This window comes from Oncorhynchus mykiss, chromosome 14 (genome assembly GCF_013265735.2).
Source record: "Oncorhynchus mykiss isolate Arlee chromosome 14, USDA_OmykA_1.1, whole genome shotgun sequence".
NCBI classification, from domain to species: Eukaryota; Metazoa; Chordata; class Actinopteri; order Salmoniformes; family Salmonidae; genus Oncorhynchus; species Oncorhynchus mykiss.
Genome location: NC_048578.1, coordinates 7,544,636 through 7,562,452, shown reverse-complemented (window position 1 = coordinate 7,562,452; position 17,817 = coordinate 7,544,636). Strand labels below are relative to the sequence as shown.

Genomic DNA, 17,817 nt, shown 5'->3' with positions numbered 1-17,817 from the left:
ATTTATAATTCTAAGTTCTATGGTGTAATTTTAACACTCCTGCGCTTTATGAGCATTTCAGCACCTCTGTGTGCTGACAGCGCTACTTCTGTCATGAGCAGCAGAGGTCTGCTCCGCTTTCAGGCGGCGTATACGAACTCACGTTCAAACTACTGTCTTTAGCGCAATAGTCATTATAGAGCCAGTGTAGCCGTTTTTATAGCTAGTTCTGTACCAAGCAAAATACTCTCAACCAGTGCGACATACTGTATGCATGTTGCCGTACTGTTCAATAATGGTTTTGTGCGCAGTATCCATGGAACATCTTTACCCACGATCTAAATTAAGGTTTAGATGATATGGTGGCATGTTTTACAATCAAGTGATTACCGTTCACCCTGATGGTCATCGTTATTTTATTTTAATTTGTATTATTTTAGTACAGTGCTGTACACTTATGAATCATTTCTACCCAATTGTATATGTCCACGTATCTGGTGTTCATGTTTTTGACTCTGAGTGCCGCTGTTGATCAGTGAAATCATTTCTGTCCAATGTTGCCAGTCAGTAGAGTCCCGTCCCCCCCTCTCCTATCACTGCGCTCCAGAGTAGAAAGAGAGACTGCGCTCCATACGAGGCGGGGCACTACAGAGAATCACTCGCTCAAACAGATACGTTAAGAAATAGCCTGGATTAAAATAGCACTTTCAGTAATCAGTAATCTCTTTTCTCACCGTTTGAGGATACAGTAGGCTATAAGGAATATTCGTGTTGGATTTATCTTTGTTGGCAATGGCATCTGAAGGATTCCTTCGACCTAGATGCGTAAAATGGAGTTTGTGCTGTGGACTGCGATGGCAAGTACTTTTTTTTCTCCTGTATTTCAGTCATATTGTCAGTGGTCAAATCCGTTATTCCATTCCGGAAGAGATGAAGAAAGGCTCTCTTATCGGTAACGTGGCTCAAGACCTGGGGTTAGATTTGAAAAGACTCCGAGCGGGCCGGGCCCGTATCGTGACCGGAGAAAGCATTCAGTACACAGAACTGAAGACGGACAAAGGGATTCTAGTCGTGAGTGAGAGAATAGACCGAGAGCAGCTTTGTGGCGACGTCACACCGTGTAGCTTCAGCTTCGAAATGATTCTAGAGAATCCGATGGAGCTACACCGTTTAACTGTTGAAATCCTTGATATTAATGATAATGCACCTATTTTTCGAAAGAATGAAATCAAATTTGAGATAAGTGAGTCGGTTATACTCGGGTCGCGTTTTATGTTGGCCAGTGCCGAGGACGCAGATGTAGGTAACAATGGTCTGCAGAAATATATTTTAATGCCGAATGATAATTTCGTTCTGAAACAACATTCAAATCCAGATGGAAGAAAATATGCTGAAATAATTATTCAGAAACCGTTAGACAGAGAGGAGCATCCTCGTCTCTCTCTAAAGCTAATCGCTGTAGACGGTGGAAATCCGCAGAGATCTGGCACAGTAAATATAGAGATCACTGTCCTAGATGCCAATGACAATGCGCCTGTGTTTAACCAGTCAGTGTACAGGGCTACTGTGATGGAAAACGCTCCAAAAGACACCTATATTACAACGGTGAATGCCAGCGACGCAGACAGTGGATCGAACGGGCTCATTACATATTATTTTTCCAACTTGAAAGAGCACCAATCAGATATATTTCACATGGATGAGACAACTGGCACAATGACACTTGTAGGGAAAATAGATTATGAAAAAGACAAGAAATATGAATTGATGATTGAGGCTATGGACCAGGGAGGTTTAACCGACTCCAGTAAAGTTTTAATCGAGATTGTTGACGTCAACGATAATTCTCCCGTTATAAACGTCATGTCTTTCTCCAGCCCTGTTTCTGAAGATTCCCCGCTGGGAACAACCATAGCGATAATCAATGTGAAAGACGCTGACTCAGAGAGTAATGGTCACGTTATGTGTTCAATAGACAACAACCTCCCGTTTAAGATCAAATCCTCATTGACTAATTATTATACTGTAATCACAGATTCAGCTTTCGACCGAGAGACTATGCCAGAATATAATATAACCATAAAGGCGACAGACTCGGGTTCGCCTCCTCTCTCAAGCGCCAGGACAATACACCTTAAAATCTCTGACGTGAACGATAATTCCCCATTGTTCGCCAAAGGCACCTACTCTGCCTACGTCACAGAGAATAACTCTCCTGGAATGTCCATATTTACTATCAGCGCGCTGGACTCTGACTGGAATCAAAACGCAAGAATCTCGTACCTCTTGGAGGACACGAAGATAAGTGGAACTCCAGTCTCTAGTTATATATCAATTAACTCTGAAACTGGGGTTTTACATGCGGTGCGTTCCTTTGATTATGAACAAATAAAACAGCTTAAACTCGTGGTTAAGGCGCAAGATGGAGGCTCTCCTCCACTCAGTAGCAATGTGAGTGTCAACATTATTATCCAGGACCAGAATGACAACGCACCTCAGGTTCTGTACCCAGTCCAAGCCAGCAGCTCCCTGGTGGCTGAAATGGTACCTCGTTCAGCAGATGTTGGCTATCTTGTGACTAAAGTGGTGGCTGTTGATGTGGACTCTGGACAGAATGCCTGGCTCTCGTATAAACTGCAGAAAATGACAGACAGAGCGCTGTTTGAAGTGGGCTTACAGAATGGGGAAATAAGAACTATACGCCAAGTCAATGATAAAGATGCTGTGAAGCAAAGGCTCACTGTTGTAGTGGAGGACAACGGGCAGCCCTCTCGTTCAGCCACAGTCAATGTTAACGTGGCGGTGGCGGACAGCTTCCCTGAAGTGCTCTCGGAGTTCACTGACTTTACGCACGACAAGGAGTACAACGACAACCTGACTTTTTACTTAGTCTTGGCTTTGGCTGTAGTCTCCTTTTCGTTTATTACGTGTTTAGTGGTTATTATATCAGTGAAAATATACAGATGGAGACAGTCTCGCATCCTCTATCATTCCAATCTCCCGGTTATTCCGTATTATCCACCGCGTTACGCAGACACTTTGGGGACAGGAACTCTACAGCACGTGTACAATTACGAGGTGTGCAGGACGACTGACTCCAGAAAGAGTGACTGTCAGTTCGCCAGACCCTGTAGTCAGAACGTACTGATAATGGACCCCAGTTCTACAGGGACGATGCAGCGGATGCAGACTGAAAATAACTTATTGGATGAACCTGACTCCCCGCTAGAGGTGAGTTAATTTGAGTTAAAATGACGTAGCTCATTTTGTTGGAGTTAATCTCTGCCATCTGTCCTCTGTATCTATTCGTTTTCAATTGTGCTCTGGTGCGGATTTATTCGGTTTGCTCCCTCTGTGACTAACTAACTTGTTGGGCTAATTCAGCTACTGGGCATTCTTTATGGGCTTTCTTTTGGCCGTATATGCCCGTTGAGTTGGTGGGAAATTACTTCAAAATGATCATGAATGCTGAGCGCCACTATAGTAAGTAAGGCTGTATCGCTGTAAGACTATGTCAGCACTGCTCCGTGTGTACCGCGCCACTTTTAGTGCGCAACAGTATGCTCTCCTCTCTCTCACTCTCTATGCTGAGCCTGGTTACAACTTCCCTATATGGATCAAGAGTAACTGTACATTTGACCCATGTTTACAGTTAGTCATGTAACAAACAAAATCACTTTTAATACAAGTATTTTGCTGTATTTATCAGTGATGCCTTGGACCGCTGTTTCGTTGGCATGTTTACGCACGATCCAAACTGGGGTTGAGAAGATAGGCTGGCGTGTTTTACTATGAAATGACGAGGCTACTATTTCCCTTCTGGTCATATTATTTTAGTAATTGAACTGTGCATTTATTTCGATTGCACATACCACAGTGTTTTTATTTGTGACACTTTGATAAGAAAATAGTGCTGGAAAGTGTTGAATCATTTCTGTGCAGTTCTATATTTTTACATAACATCTGGTGTTCATGTTTTGGACTCTGAGGGCCGCTATTGGTCAGTGAAATTATTTCTGTCAGGTGTTGTCAGTCAGTGGAGTCCCCTCCCTAACACTGCGCTCTACCAGAGGAGCTGGAGAGACTGCGCTTCACACTAGGCGGGGCAGAGAGACAATCGTTCTGGTTCTTACATGTAGCTTACAAGTACGAGAACGGTTAAAGTAGACTGGATTAAGATAATACGTCGACTACTACTGTTCTCTTTGCTCCCCATTTACGGATACAGTATAAGGAATTTTCGTGTTGGATTTGTTTTGTTGGCTATGGAATTTGAAAGTTTCATTCAACCTACATGCATAAGATGGCGTATGCGTTGTGGACTGCGATGGCAAGTACTGGTTTCTCTTCTGTATCTCAGTCATACTGTGAATTCCCAAATCCGGTATTCCATTCCGGAGGAGATGAGGAAAGGCTCTCTTATCGGTAACGTGGCTCAAGACCTGGGGTTAGATTTGAAAAGGCTAAGTGCGGGCCGGGCCCGTATCGTGACCGGAGAAAACATTCAGTACACAGAGCTGAAGACAGACAAAGGGATTCTAGTCGTAAGTGAGAGAATAGACCGAGAGCAGCTTTGTGGCGACGTCACGCCTTGTAGCTTCAGCTTCGAAATGATTCTAGAGAATCCGATGGAACTACACCTGGTCACTGTAGAAATATTAGACGTTAATGATAATGCACCCGTGTTTCAACAGAATGATATACAATTGAAAATCAGCGAATCTGCTTCTGCAGGGGCGCGCTTTGTCTTAGCAACTGCAGATGACCCTGATGTAGGCCTTAACGCCTTACAAAATTACATTCTAACACCGAATGATAATTTTGTCCTAAAACAACATACAAATCCTGACGCTAGTAAATATGCCGAGATGGTTCTCCAGAAACCGTTAGACAGAGAGGAACATCCTCTTCTCTCTCTAAAGCTAATCGCTATAGACGGTGGAAATCCGCAGAGATCTGGCACAGTAAATATCGAAATCACTGTCCTAGATGCCAATGACAATGCGCCTGTGTTCAACCAGTCAGTGTACAGGGCTGCTGTGGTGGAAAACGCACTGAAAAGCACCTATATTACCACCGTGAACGCCAGTGATGCAGACAGTGGCTCCAATGGCTATATATCGTACATGTTTTCTAATTTAAAAGGCACAGTTTCCGAAACATTCACTATTGATGCAAAGACTGGTGTCATTTCCGTGTTAGGGGAAATAGATTATGAAAAATATAAGAAATACGAAATTCGAATAGATGCCACAGACCAAGGTGGCTTGACTGATTCTAGCAAAGTCATTGTTGAGGTAATTGATGTAAACGACAATGAGCCTGTAATAAGTGTCATGTCGTTCACTAGTCCAATCTCTGAAGATTCACCTCACGGTACAACCATCGGAATTATCAATGTTAAAGACCTTGACTCGGGTGAAAACGGACAGGTGAGCTGTAGCATAGGCCAACACATTCCTTTCAATATAAAATCCAATCTAAGAAATTACTACACCTTGCTAACAGGCGCCATTTTAGATCGTGAGAAGGTGTCAGAATATAACATCACTGTAGTCGCCACTGACGCAGGGTCGCCTTCTCTCTCAAGTAAGAGAACCTTTCACCTGAAGGTGTCCGACGTCAACGACAATGCCCCAGTGTTTCCACGTGGCGTGTACACCTCTTATATCGCAGAAAATAACTCTCCAGGTGTTTCTATATTTACTGTTAGAGCTAAAGACACTGATTCCAATCAAAATGCCCGTATTTCCTATATTCTAGAGGATACTGATGTCAGCGGGACTCCTGTGTCTGTTTATGTTTCCGTAAACGCAGAGAGCGGGGTCATAAACGCAGTGCGCTCCTTTGATTATGAACAAATTAAGCAACTAAGACTCGTGGTTAAGGCGCAAGATGGCGGCTCTCCTCCATTCAGTAGCAATGTGAGTGTCAACATCTTTATCCAAGATCAGAACGACAACGCGCCTCAGGTTCTGTACCCAGTCCAGACAAGCAGCTCTCTGGTGGCTGAAATGGTGCCTCGTTCGGCAGATGTGGGTTATCTTGTCACTAAAGTGGTGGCTGTTGATGTGGACTCTGGACAGAATGCCTGGCTCTCGTATAAACTGCAGAAAATGACAGACAGAGCGCTGTTTGAAGTGGGCTTACAGAATGGGGAAATAAGAACTATACGCCAAGTCAATGATAAAGATGCTGTGAAACAAAGGCTCACTGTTGTAGTGGAGGACAACGGGCAGCCCTCTCGTTCAGCTACAGTCAATGTTAACGTGGCGGTGGCGGACAGCTTCCCTGAAGTGCTGTCGGAGTTCACTGACTTTACGCACGACAAGGAGTACAACGACAACCTGACTTTTTACTTAGTCTTGGCTTTGGCTGTAGTCTCATTTTTGTTTATTACATGTTTAGTGGTTATTATATCAGTGAAAATATACAGATGGAGACAGTCTCGCATCCTCTATCATTCCAATCTCCCGGTTATTCCGTATTATCCACCGCGTTACGCAGACACTTTGGGGACAGGAACTCTACAGCACGTGTACAATTACGAGGTGTGCAGGACGACTGACTCCAGAAAGAGTGACTGTCAGTTCGCCAGACCCTGTAGTCAGAACGTACTGATAATGGACCCCAGTTCTACAGGGACGATGCAGCGGATGCAGAGTGAAAATAACATTTTGGATGAACCAGACTCGCCGCTGGAGGTGAGTCTGTGGAGTTTAAATGGTATTGCTCATTCGGTTGGAAAACATCTTTACAACATGTCCTTTGTAACAATTTTGGCTGCAGATGTAGGATCTTCATTTGATATGATCACACTGTTGGAGGACAACTTTCGTGTAGTGTAAATTGAGGTTTAAGACGTCTTCTGAAGTTTGTGATTTACTTATTTTTTTAAAGTGTATCAACCCCAAAACATGTTTTATGAATCATAACCCACATAATACTTCAAATGTCCTGTTTCTGCACGATTTCTTTCCTGCTGTAGCAAATTGGCTCAAATGAAGATCCTACATCTATGTTGCCTTAAGGCTATTTTAGTCAGTATTTGTCTAGTTAAAAGTATGGGCATAACAGCTGTTACATATTGTTGTGGTTAGCTATGTTTTTTTAAATTGAATGTCATTGTCAGCTGACTGTGGTTTCGAATGCAGCTTACTCAGTGCTACAGCAGAAGCAATTACTTGTTTTCTGGTTAGTTTTGGCTTTCATATTATGCCTGATGATTTTTTTTTAAATGTAGCGCTCCAAGGCCATTTCAGCACCACTCTATATGGACAGCGCCTCTTCTGTCATGATAGCAGCAGAGGACGGCTCTCCCTTCTTCCAACTGCAGTGTTTTGATAAAGTCAATATAGAGTCACTAAAGAGTCGCTTAAGCAGTGTTAACTGCTTGTCATACGTCAAATAATTATCAACATTAATATGCTGCTGTCTTGTTCAATAGTGATTTAGAGTGAGTAACCATGGGCATGCTTTTACGCACGTTCAAATCCATGGCTGAGAGGCTAAGGTGCCATGTTTTAGTATCAAATTATTGCTGTTTGCCTTGCTGGTCGATTATAATATTATAGTGATTGAACGTTGCATTTATTTATATTTGACCTTGCACAGTGTTCACCTACCTGCTATATGGGAAGACAGAAGTGCTCTAAAGTATTGAAATATTTCTACCTTTTAATGAATTCAAATATAATCTGGTGTTCACGTTATGGACTCTGAGGGCCGCTGTTGATCAGTGAAATGATTTCTGTCCAGTGTTGTCAGTCAGTGAAGTCCCCTACTTTATCACTGCGCTCTACCAGAGGAGAGGGAGAGACTATCTGCATTTCATACGAAGCGGGGCATGACAGAGAAACACTCGGCTCTGATCGATGTTACAGATAACAAAAGGAGACGCTGAAAATAGCCAGGATTGAAAGAATAGGTCGAATATCAGTCTCATATTTTTTTCATGGTTTCTGAGGATACAGTATAATACATTTTTGTATTGGATTTATTCTTTGTTGGCTATGGCACTGGGAGGATTCCTTAAACCTAAATGCGTAAAATGGCGTTTGTGTTGTGGACTGCGGTGGCAAGTACTTATTTTTCTCCTGAATCTCAATCATATTGTCAGTGGCCAAATCCGTTATTCCATTCCGGAGGAGATGAAGACAGGCTCTCTTATCGGTAACGTGGCTCAAGACCTGGGGTTAGATTTGAAACGGCTCCGAACGGGCCGGGCCCGTATCGTGACCGGAGAAAGCATTCAGTACACAGAGCTGAAGACGGACAAAGGGATTCTAGTCGTGAGTGAGAGAATAGACCGAGAGCAGCTTTGTGGCGACGTCACACCGTGTAGCTTCAGCTTCGAAATCATTCTAGAAAATCCAATGGAGCTCCATCACATAACTATAGAAGTCTTAGATGTTAATGATCACCCTCCGATATTTAAGAAAACGGATGTTAAATTGGAAATAAGCGAGTCTGCTATCCTCGGTGCGCGCTTTGTGCTAGAAAATGCAGAAGATCCTGATGTGGGAGTTCACAGTCTACAAAATTATGTTTTAACCCCGAATGATAACTTTGCCCTGAAGCAACATGCGAATCCAGACGGTAGTAAATACGCTGAAATGATTCTTCAGAAACAATTAGATAGAGAGGAGCATCCTCGTCTCTCTTTAAAGCTAATCGCTGTAGACGGTGGAAATCCGCAGAGATCTGGCACAGTAAATATCGAGATCACTGTCCTGGATGTGAATGACAATGCGCCTGTGTTTAACCAATCAGTGTACAGGGCTACTGTGATGGAAAATGCACCGAAAGGAACCTATATTACAAATGTAAACGCGTCTGATGCAGACAGTGGTTCTAATGGCTATATAACATATTCGCTGTCTAACCTGAAGGGAAATCTAGCAGATATGTTGACTATAAATGAAAACACTGGGATACTGTCAGTTGCAGGCCTGATAGATTATGAAAAAGACAAAAAATATGAATTACGGATTGAAGCTAAAGATCAGGGAGGTTTAACAGATTCGAGTAAAGTTATTGTTGAGGTCATTGACGTTAACGACAATGCACCTGTCATTAGTGTGATGTCATTCACTAGTCCAATATCTGAAGACTCTCCTCCCGGTACAACCATTGGTATTATCAACGTTAAAGATGTCGATTCAGGTGAAAATGGACAGGTTAGCTGTAACCTGGACCAAAACATTCCGTTCAAGATCAAATCAAATTTAAGAAATTACTACACCTTGGTAACAGACGCTGTTTTAGACCGTGAGAGCGTGTTAGAATATAACATCACTGTAGTCGCCACGGACGCTGGGTCGCCTCCTCTCTCGAGTAGGAGAACCTTTCACCTGAAGGTGTCTGATGTCAATGACAACGCCCCATTGTTTCCACATGTAGTGTACAACTCCTTTGTCGCAGAGAATAACTCTCCAGGCGTCTCTATTTTTACTGTTACAGCTAAAGACACTGATTCCAATCAAAATGCCCGTATTTCCTATATTCTAGAGGATGGTGATGTCAGCGGGACTCCTATGTCTGCTTATGTTTCCGTAAACGCAGAGAGCGGGGTCATAAACGCATTGCGCTCCTTTGATTATGAACAAATTAAACAACTGATACTCGTGGTTAAGGCGCAAGATGGCGGCTCTCCTCCACTCAGTAGCAATGTGAGTATCAACATCTTTATCCAAGATCAGAATGACAACGCGCCTCAGGTTCTATATCCAGTCCAGACTAGCAACTCTCTGGTGGCTGAAATGGTGCCTCGTTCAGCAGATGTTGGCTATCTTGTGACTAAAGTGGTGGCTGTTGATGTGGACTCTGGACAGAACGCATGGCTCTCGTATAAACTGCAGAAAGCGACAGACAGAGCGCTGTTTGAAGTGGGTTTACAGAATGGAGAAATAAGAACTATACGCCAAGTCAATGATAAAGATGCTGTGAAACAAAGGCTCACTGTTGTAGTGGAGGACAATGGACAGCCCTCTCGTTCAGCTACAGTCAATGTTAACGTGGCGGTGGCGGACAGCTTCCCTGAAGTGCTCTCGGAGTTCACTGACTTTACGCACGACAAGGAGTACAACGACAACCTGACTTTTTACTTAGTCTTGGCTTTGGCTGTAGTCTCATTTCTGTTCATCACGTGTTTAGTGGTTATTATATCAGTAAAAATATACAGATGGAGACAGTCTCGTGTCCTCTATCATTCCAATCTCCCGGTTATTCCGTATTATCCACCGCGTTACGCAGACACTTTGGGGACAGGAACTCTACAGCATGTGTACAATTACGAGGTGTGCAGGACGACTGACTCCAGAAAGAGTGACTGTCAGTTCGCCAGACCATGTAGTCAGAACGTACTGATAATGGACCCCAGTTCTACAGGGACGATGCAGCGGATGCAGAGTGAAAATAATATCCTGGATGAATCAGACTCGCCGCTAGAGGTGAGTCTATTGGAGTTTACATGGTATTGTTCATTGGGTTCGAATACATCTTCACAGTATATCCTTTGTAACTATTTTAACTTTTTTGCCTTAAGGTTCATTTACTTAATATTTCTCTAGTCAACAGTATGGGCACGTCAGTGTTACGTATTGTTGGGCTTTTATTGAATATCATTTCCATCTGAGTTCTTAGAATTGTGGTTCCGAAGTTAGCGCATAAGTGCTACAATACAAGCAGCTACTTATTTTCTGGTTCATTTTGACTTTCATAGTATGCCTGATTTTTTTTTAAATCACGTGCAATAAAGTAGCACTGTAAGGCCGTTTCAGTATCCACTATGTGTGGACAGCGCCTCTTCTGTCATGATAGCAGCAGAGGTCTGCTCCGCTCTATCGCACTGCTCTCTCTTCCTCCAACTGCTATGTTTTGATTAAGTCAATATAGAGCCACTAAAGAGTCGCTTAAGCAGTGTTAACTGCTTGTCACATGTCAAATAATTATCAACATAAATACTTTGCTGTGTCGTTCAATAATGGTTTAGATTGCCGATCCATTGAAATGTTTTACGCACGTTCAAATCCATGGCTGAGAGGATAAGGTGCCATGTTTTAGTATTAAATTATTTATGTTTGCCTTGCTGGTCATCAGTAGTATTATAGTGATTGAACGTTGCATTTATTTAGATTTTACCCTGCACAGTGTTCATCTACTTGCTACTATATGGGAAGACAGTTGTGCTCTAAAGTGTTGAATTATTTCAAAATTTTTATGAATTCAAATTTCATCTGGTGTTCATGTTTTATACTCTGAGGGCCGCTGTTGATCAGTAAAATGATTTCTGTCCAGTGTTGTCAGTCAGTGGAGTCCCCTCCCCTATCACTGCGCTCTACCAGAGGAGAGGGAGAGACTATCTGCACTTCATACGAGGCGTGGCACGACTGAGACAAGCTCACTCTCCACATGTGTATGTAGATTACAGATAACACAAGAGGACGGTTAAAATATGCTTATATTATACATCGACTAACACTCTTGTCTTTCCCGTTTGAGGATACAATATAAGGAATATTTTTGTGGGATTAAATCATTGTTGGCTATGGCGTCCGATGGATTCCTTCAACATAAATGCGTAAGATGGCGTTTGTGTTGTGGACTGCGGTGGCAAGTTCTTGTTTTTCTCCTGTATCTAAGTCATATTATCAGTGGCCAAATCCGGTATTCCATTCCGGAGGAGATGAAGAAAGGCTCTCTTATCGGTAACGTGGCTCAAGACCTGGGGTTAGATTTGAAACGGCTCCGAGCGGGCCGGGCCCGTATCGTGACCGGAGAAAGCATTCAGTACACAGAGCTGAAGACAGACAAAGGGATTCTAGTCGTGAGTGAGAGAATAGACCGAGAGCAGCTTTGTGGCGACGTCACACCGTGTAGCTTCAGCTTCGAAATGATTCTAGAGAATCCGATGGAACTACACTTAGTCACTGTAGAAATATTAGACGTTAATGATAATGCACCCACATTTCAACAGAACGATTTAGAAATGAAAATCAGTGAATCGGCTTCTGTGGGGGCGCGCTTTACCCTAGCAACTGCGGATGATCCGGATGTTGGCTCTAACGCTTTACAAAATTACATTCTAACACCGAATGATAATTTCGTTGTAAAACAACATTCAAATGCACATGGAAAAAGATACGCAGAAATGGTGCTCCAGAAGCCTTTAGACAGAGAGGAACATCCTCGTCTCTCTCTAAAGCTAATCGCTGTAGACGGTGGAAATCCGCAGAGATCTGGCACAGTAAATATAGAGATCACCATCCTAGATGCCAATGACAATGCGCCTGTGTTTAACCAGTCAGTGTACAGGGCTACTGTAATGGAAAATGTACCGAAAGGCACCTATATCATAACGGTAAATGCCACTGACACGGACAGTGGATTGAATGGTTTAGTACATTATTCTATTTCAAAAATGCAAAACAATGTGGACAATGTGTTTGATATTGACAAGAACACTGGCTTTATATCGCTTGTGGGACAGTTAGATTATGAAAAAGACAAGAAATACGAAGTGAGTATCGAAGCCACAGACCAAGGTGGATTGACTGACTCCAGTAAAGTTGTTGTCGATGTAATAGATGTAAACGATAATGCCCCTGTAATCAGCGTCATGTCTTTCACTAGTCCGGTCTCTGAAGATTCGCCACTCGGTACAACCATTGGTATTATTCATGTGAAAGATCTTGATTCAGGTGAAAATGGTCAGGTGAGCTGCAGCCTGGCCCAAAACATTCCTTTCAATATAAAATCTAATTTAAGAAATTACTACACCTTGGTAACCGACGCTGTTTTAGATCGTGAGAGTGTGTCAGAGTATAACATCACTGTAGTCGGCACGGACTCAGGGTCGCCTTCTCTCTCAAGTAAGAAAACCTTTCATCTGAAGGTGTCGGACGTCAACGACAATGCCCCAGTGTTTCCACATGGCGTGTACAACTCTTATATCGCAGAGAATAACTCTCCAGGTGTTTCTATATTTACTGTTAGAGCTAAAGACACCGACTCTAATCAAAATGCCCGTATTTCTTATATTCTAGAGGATACTGATGTCAGCGGGACTCCTGTGTCTGTTTATGTTTCCGTAAACGCAGAGAGTGGGGTCATACACGCCTTGCGCTCCTTTGATTATGAACAAATCAAACAGTTTAAACTCGTGGTTAAGGCGCAAGATGGCGGTTCTCCTCAGCTCAGTAGCAATGTGAGTGTCACCATCTTCATCCAAGATCAGAACGACAACGCGCCTCAGGTTCTGTACCCAGTCCAGACTAGCAGCTCCCTGGTGGCTGAAATGGTACCTCGTTCAGCAGATGTGGGCTATCTTGTGACTAAAGTGGTGGCTGTTGATGTGGACTCTGGACAGAATGCCTGGCTCTCATATAAACTGCAGAAAGCGGCAGACAGGGCACTGTTTGAAGTGGGTTTACAGAATGGGGAAATAAGAACTATACGCCAAGTCAATGATAAAGATGTGAAACAAAGGCTCACTGTTGTAGTGGAGGACAACGGGCAGCCCTCTCGTTCAGCTACAGTCAATGTTAACGTGGCGGTGGCGGACAGCTTCCCTGAAGTGCTCTCAGAGTTCACTGACTTTACGCACGACAAGGAGTACAATGACAACCTGACTTTTTACTTAGTCTTGGCTTTGGCTGTAGTCTCATTTCTGTTCATCACGTGTTTAGTGGTTATTATATCAGTGAAAATATACAGATGGAGACAGTCTCGTATTCTCTATCATTCCAATCTCCCGGTTATTCCGTATTATCCACCGCGTTACGCAGACACTTTGGGGACAGGAACTCTACAGCACGTGTACAATTACGAGGTGTGCAGGACGACTGACTCCAGAAAGAGTGACTGTCAGTTCGCCAGACCCTGTAGTCAGAATGTACTGATAATGGACCCCAGTTCTACAGGGACGATGAAACGGATGCAGAACGAACAGAACATCCTGGACGAACCAGACTCGCCGCTGGAGGTGAGTCTGTTGGAGTTTTAATGGCATTGTTCATTGGGTTGGAATACATCTTCACAGTATATTCTTCGTAATTCTTTGAACTTTTGTGCCCTAAGGTTAATTTGCTCTGTATTTCTCTTGTCATCACAGTATATGGGTCAATCAGTTAAGCATTGTTGCTGTTCGTTTGGGTTTTATAGAATTCCATTGCCAGCGGGTTTGGACAGTGGGTAGCAATACCAAGTGCTACAATAGAAGCACTAACTTGTTTTCTGATCATTTGTTTTTTTTATAGTATGCCTACTTTTTTTCCCTCGTAACTCGGCCGTTTCAGTACCACTCTGTGTGGACACCGCAAATTCTGTCATGATTGCAACCGAGTTCTGATACGTTCTCTTACACTTTTCTCCCTAATTCCAACTACTCTGTATTTACTAAGTCACTATGGGGTGGCTTTTAAAGTTGACTGCTTTTCATTTCAAATAACTCTCAACATAGGTATTTTACCGTATTGTTCAATAATGGTTTGGATGGTGGATCCATGGAAAATATTTACGCACGTTCCAATCTAGCGCTGACTGGATAGTGTGACATGTTTTAGTAGGCTATCAAATTATTGCTGCTTGCCTCGCTGGTCGTAGTATCATAGTGATTGAACGATGCATTCACTTATATTGCACCACAGTGTTCAACTACCTGTTTTGAACGGGAGTAGTTCTGTAAAGTGTTGAAAAATGTATACGTTTAAATGAAATCAAATATAATCTGGTGTTCATGTTTTAGACTCTGAGGGCCGCTGTTGATCAGTGAAATAAATTATGTCCAGTGTTGTCAGTCAGTGGAGTTAACTCCCCTATCACTGCGCTCTACCAGGGGAGAGGGAGAGATTGCGCTTCATACGATGCGGGGCGCGACAGAGAAACACTCTGATCCATGTTTATTACTGTTAAGTGGAAGGGACGGTGAAAATAGCCTGGATTAAAACAAAACATTACATATTACTCCTCTCTTTGCTCAACGTTTCTGAGGATACAGTGTAAGGCATTTTCGTTGGCTATGGCAACTGAAGGATTCCTTCAACCTAAATGCGTAAGATGGCGTTCAAGTTGTGGACTGCGGTGGCAAGTACTTATTTTTCTCCTGTATCTCAGTCATATTGTCAGTGGTCAAATCCGCTATTCCATTCCGGAGGAGATGAAGACAGGCTCTCTTATCGGTAACGTGGCTCAAGACCTGGGGTTAGATTTGAAAAGGCTCCGAGCGGGCAGGGCTCGTATCGTGACCGGAGAAAGCATTCAGTACACAGAGCTGAAGACAGACAAAGGGATGCTAGTCGTGAGGGAGAGAATAGACCGAGAGCAGCTTTGTACTGACGTCACACCGTGTAGCTTCAGCTTCGAAATCATTCTAGAGAATCCGATGGAACTGCACTTAGTCACTGTAGAAATATTAGATGTAAACGATCATGCGCCCGTTTTTCCAAATAAAGATATTAATTTTGAAATTAGCGAATCGGCCACAGTTGGAGCTAGGTTTCCACTAGAGAGTGCAGAGGATCCCGATGTAGGTCTCAACGCCCTACAAAATTACATTTTAACTCCCAATGATAATTTCATTCTAAAACAGCATGCGAATCCAGACGGTAGTAAATATGCAGAGATGTTCCTCCAGAAACCATTAGACAGAGAGGAGCTTCCTCGTCTCTCTTTAAAGCTAATCGCTGTAGACGGTGGAAATCCGCAGAGATCTGGCACAGTAAATATAGAGATCACTGTCCTGGATGTGAATGACAATGCGCCTGTGTTTAACCAATCAGTGTACAGGGCTGTTGTGATGGAAAACGCACCGAAAGGCACCTATATCACAACCGTGAATGCAAGTGATGCAGACGGTGGATCGAACGGAGAAATAGCATACAGTTTATCAAAGTTAAAGGGCAGCATAGCAGACATATTTATCATTAATGAGAACACCGGAATCATATCTGTTTCGGGTCAGATAGATTATGAGAAAAATAAGAAATACGAGGTCAGAGTAGAGGCTAAAGATCAGGGTGGTTTAACAGACACAAGTAAAGTTGTAATTGAAGTTATTGATGTTAATGACAACGCACCCGTTATAAACGTCATGTCTTTCTCCAGCCCTGTGTCTGAAGATGCTCCTCCCGGCACAACTATTGCTATTATAAATGTTAAAGATACTGATTCAGAGAGAAATGGACAGATTACATGCTCTATAGATACTAACCTCCCATTTAAGATCAAATCCTCAATGACTAATTACTATAATGTGATAACAGATTCGATTTTTGACCGAGAAACGGTGTCCGAATACAACATAACAATTACAGCAACAGATTCTGGTTCGCCTCCTCTCTCTAGCACCAGGACACTACACCTTAGAATCTCTGACGTAAATGACAATGCCCCATTGTTCGATAAAGGTCCCTACTCTGCTTACATCACAGAGAATAACTCTCCTGGAATGTCCATATTTACTGTCAGCGCGCGGGACTCTGACTGGAATCAGAACGCGAGAATATCGTACCTGTTGGAGGACACGCAGATCAGCGGAACTCCAGTCTCTACTTATATATCCATTAACTCTGAAACCGGAGTTTTACATGCTGTGCGCTCCTTTGATTATGAACAAATAAAACAGCTTACGGTCTTAGTTAAGGCGCAGGATGGAGGCTCCCCTCCTCTCAGTAGCAATGTGACGGTGAAAATAATGATCCAGGACCAGAATGACAACGCGCCTCAGGTTCTGTACCCAGTCCAGACTAGCAGCTCCCTGGTGGCTGAAATGGTACCTCGTTCAGCAGATGTGGGCTATCTTGTCACTAAAGTGGTGGCTGTTGATTTGGACTCTGGACAGAATGCTTGGCTCTCTTATAAACTGCAGAAAGCGACAGACAGGGCGCTGTTTGAAGTGGGTTTACAGAATGGAGAAATAAGAACTGTACGCCAAGTCAATGATAAAGATGCTGTGAAACAAAGGCTCACTGTTGTTGTGGAGGACAATGGACAGCCCTCTCGTTCAGCTACAGTCAATGTTAACGTGGCGGTGGCGGACAGCTTCCCTGAAGTGCTCTCGGAGTTCACTGACTTTACGCACGACAAGGATTACAATGACAACCTGACTTTTTACTTAGTACTGGCTTTGGCTGTAGTCTCATTTCTGTTCATCACGTGTTTAGTGGTTATTATATCAGTGAAAATATACAGATGGAGACAGTCTCGCATCCTCTATCATTCCAATCTCCCGGTTATTCCGTATTATCCACCGCGTTACGCAGACACTTTGGGGACAGGAACTCTACAGCACGTGTACAATTACGAGGTGTGCAGGACGACTGACTCCAGAAAGAGTGACTGTCAGTTCGCCAGACCCTGTAGTCAGAACGTACTGATAATGGACCCCAGTTCTACAGGGACGATGCAGCGGATACAGAGTGAACAGAACATCTTGGATGAACCAGACTCGCCGTTAGAGGTGTGTTGTATTTTAATAATTATCTTGTCCCTAAAACTATGATTTCCGTGTGTATGTTTTAGGACTATCGTGTGATTTGAACTATTAGAAATTGAACTTGCATACCTGGTAAGTTTCAATGGTCAGAAATGCTGTTTATTTCAATAATATGTGGCCATTTCAGCACCAAGGCCACGGACAGCTTTATTTCAATATGTTGCCTGTAATACATCTGTTTCACTCTTATAGTAGCGGTTATACTCAACGCGTATATCTTGTTTGTCCACATCTCACTTACATATTGGTTTCCGTTTGTCATTAATACATTGACTTATTTTTTGATAATAGCATAATATTATTTCCCAAATATGTTTAATCTTTTTTCTTATGAATATCAGTAG

The 17,817-nt window shown here is 43.0% G+C and overlaps 1 protein-coding gene across 14 annotated transcripts in view; it reads left to right on the top strand.

The window, feature by feature from the left end:
- Window positions 1–17,817, top strand: part of LOC110488686 (protocadherin gamma-C5-like) — a 207,731-nt gene that overhangs the window by 77,639 nt on the left and 112,275 nt on the right. Inside the window, exon 1 of one of the 14 annotated variants that reach the window (XM_036942785.1) lies at window positions 598–3,210. The exons of 9 other annotated variants lie outside the window; for them this stretch is intronic. In XM_036942785.1, the coding sequence (XP_036798680.1) occupies window positions 772–3,210 (2,439 nt within the window). In that variant the 5' untranslated portion in view covers window positions 598–771. Of the gene's footprint in view, window positions 1–597; window positions 3,211–4,074; window positions 6,684–7,795; window positions 10,431–11,346; window positions 13,964–14,829; window positions 17,438–17,817 lie in introns of those variants that run through there. 4 more of the 14 variants (XM_036942786.1, XM_036942783.1, XM_036942787.1 and 1 more) reach the window with 4 other exon arrangements.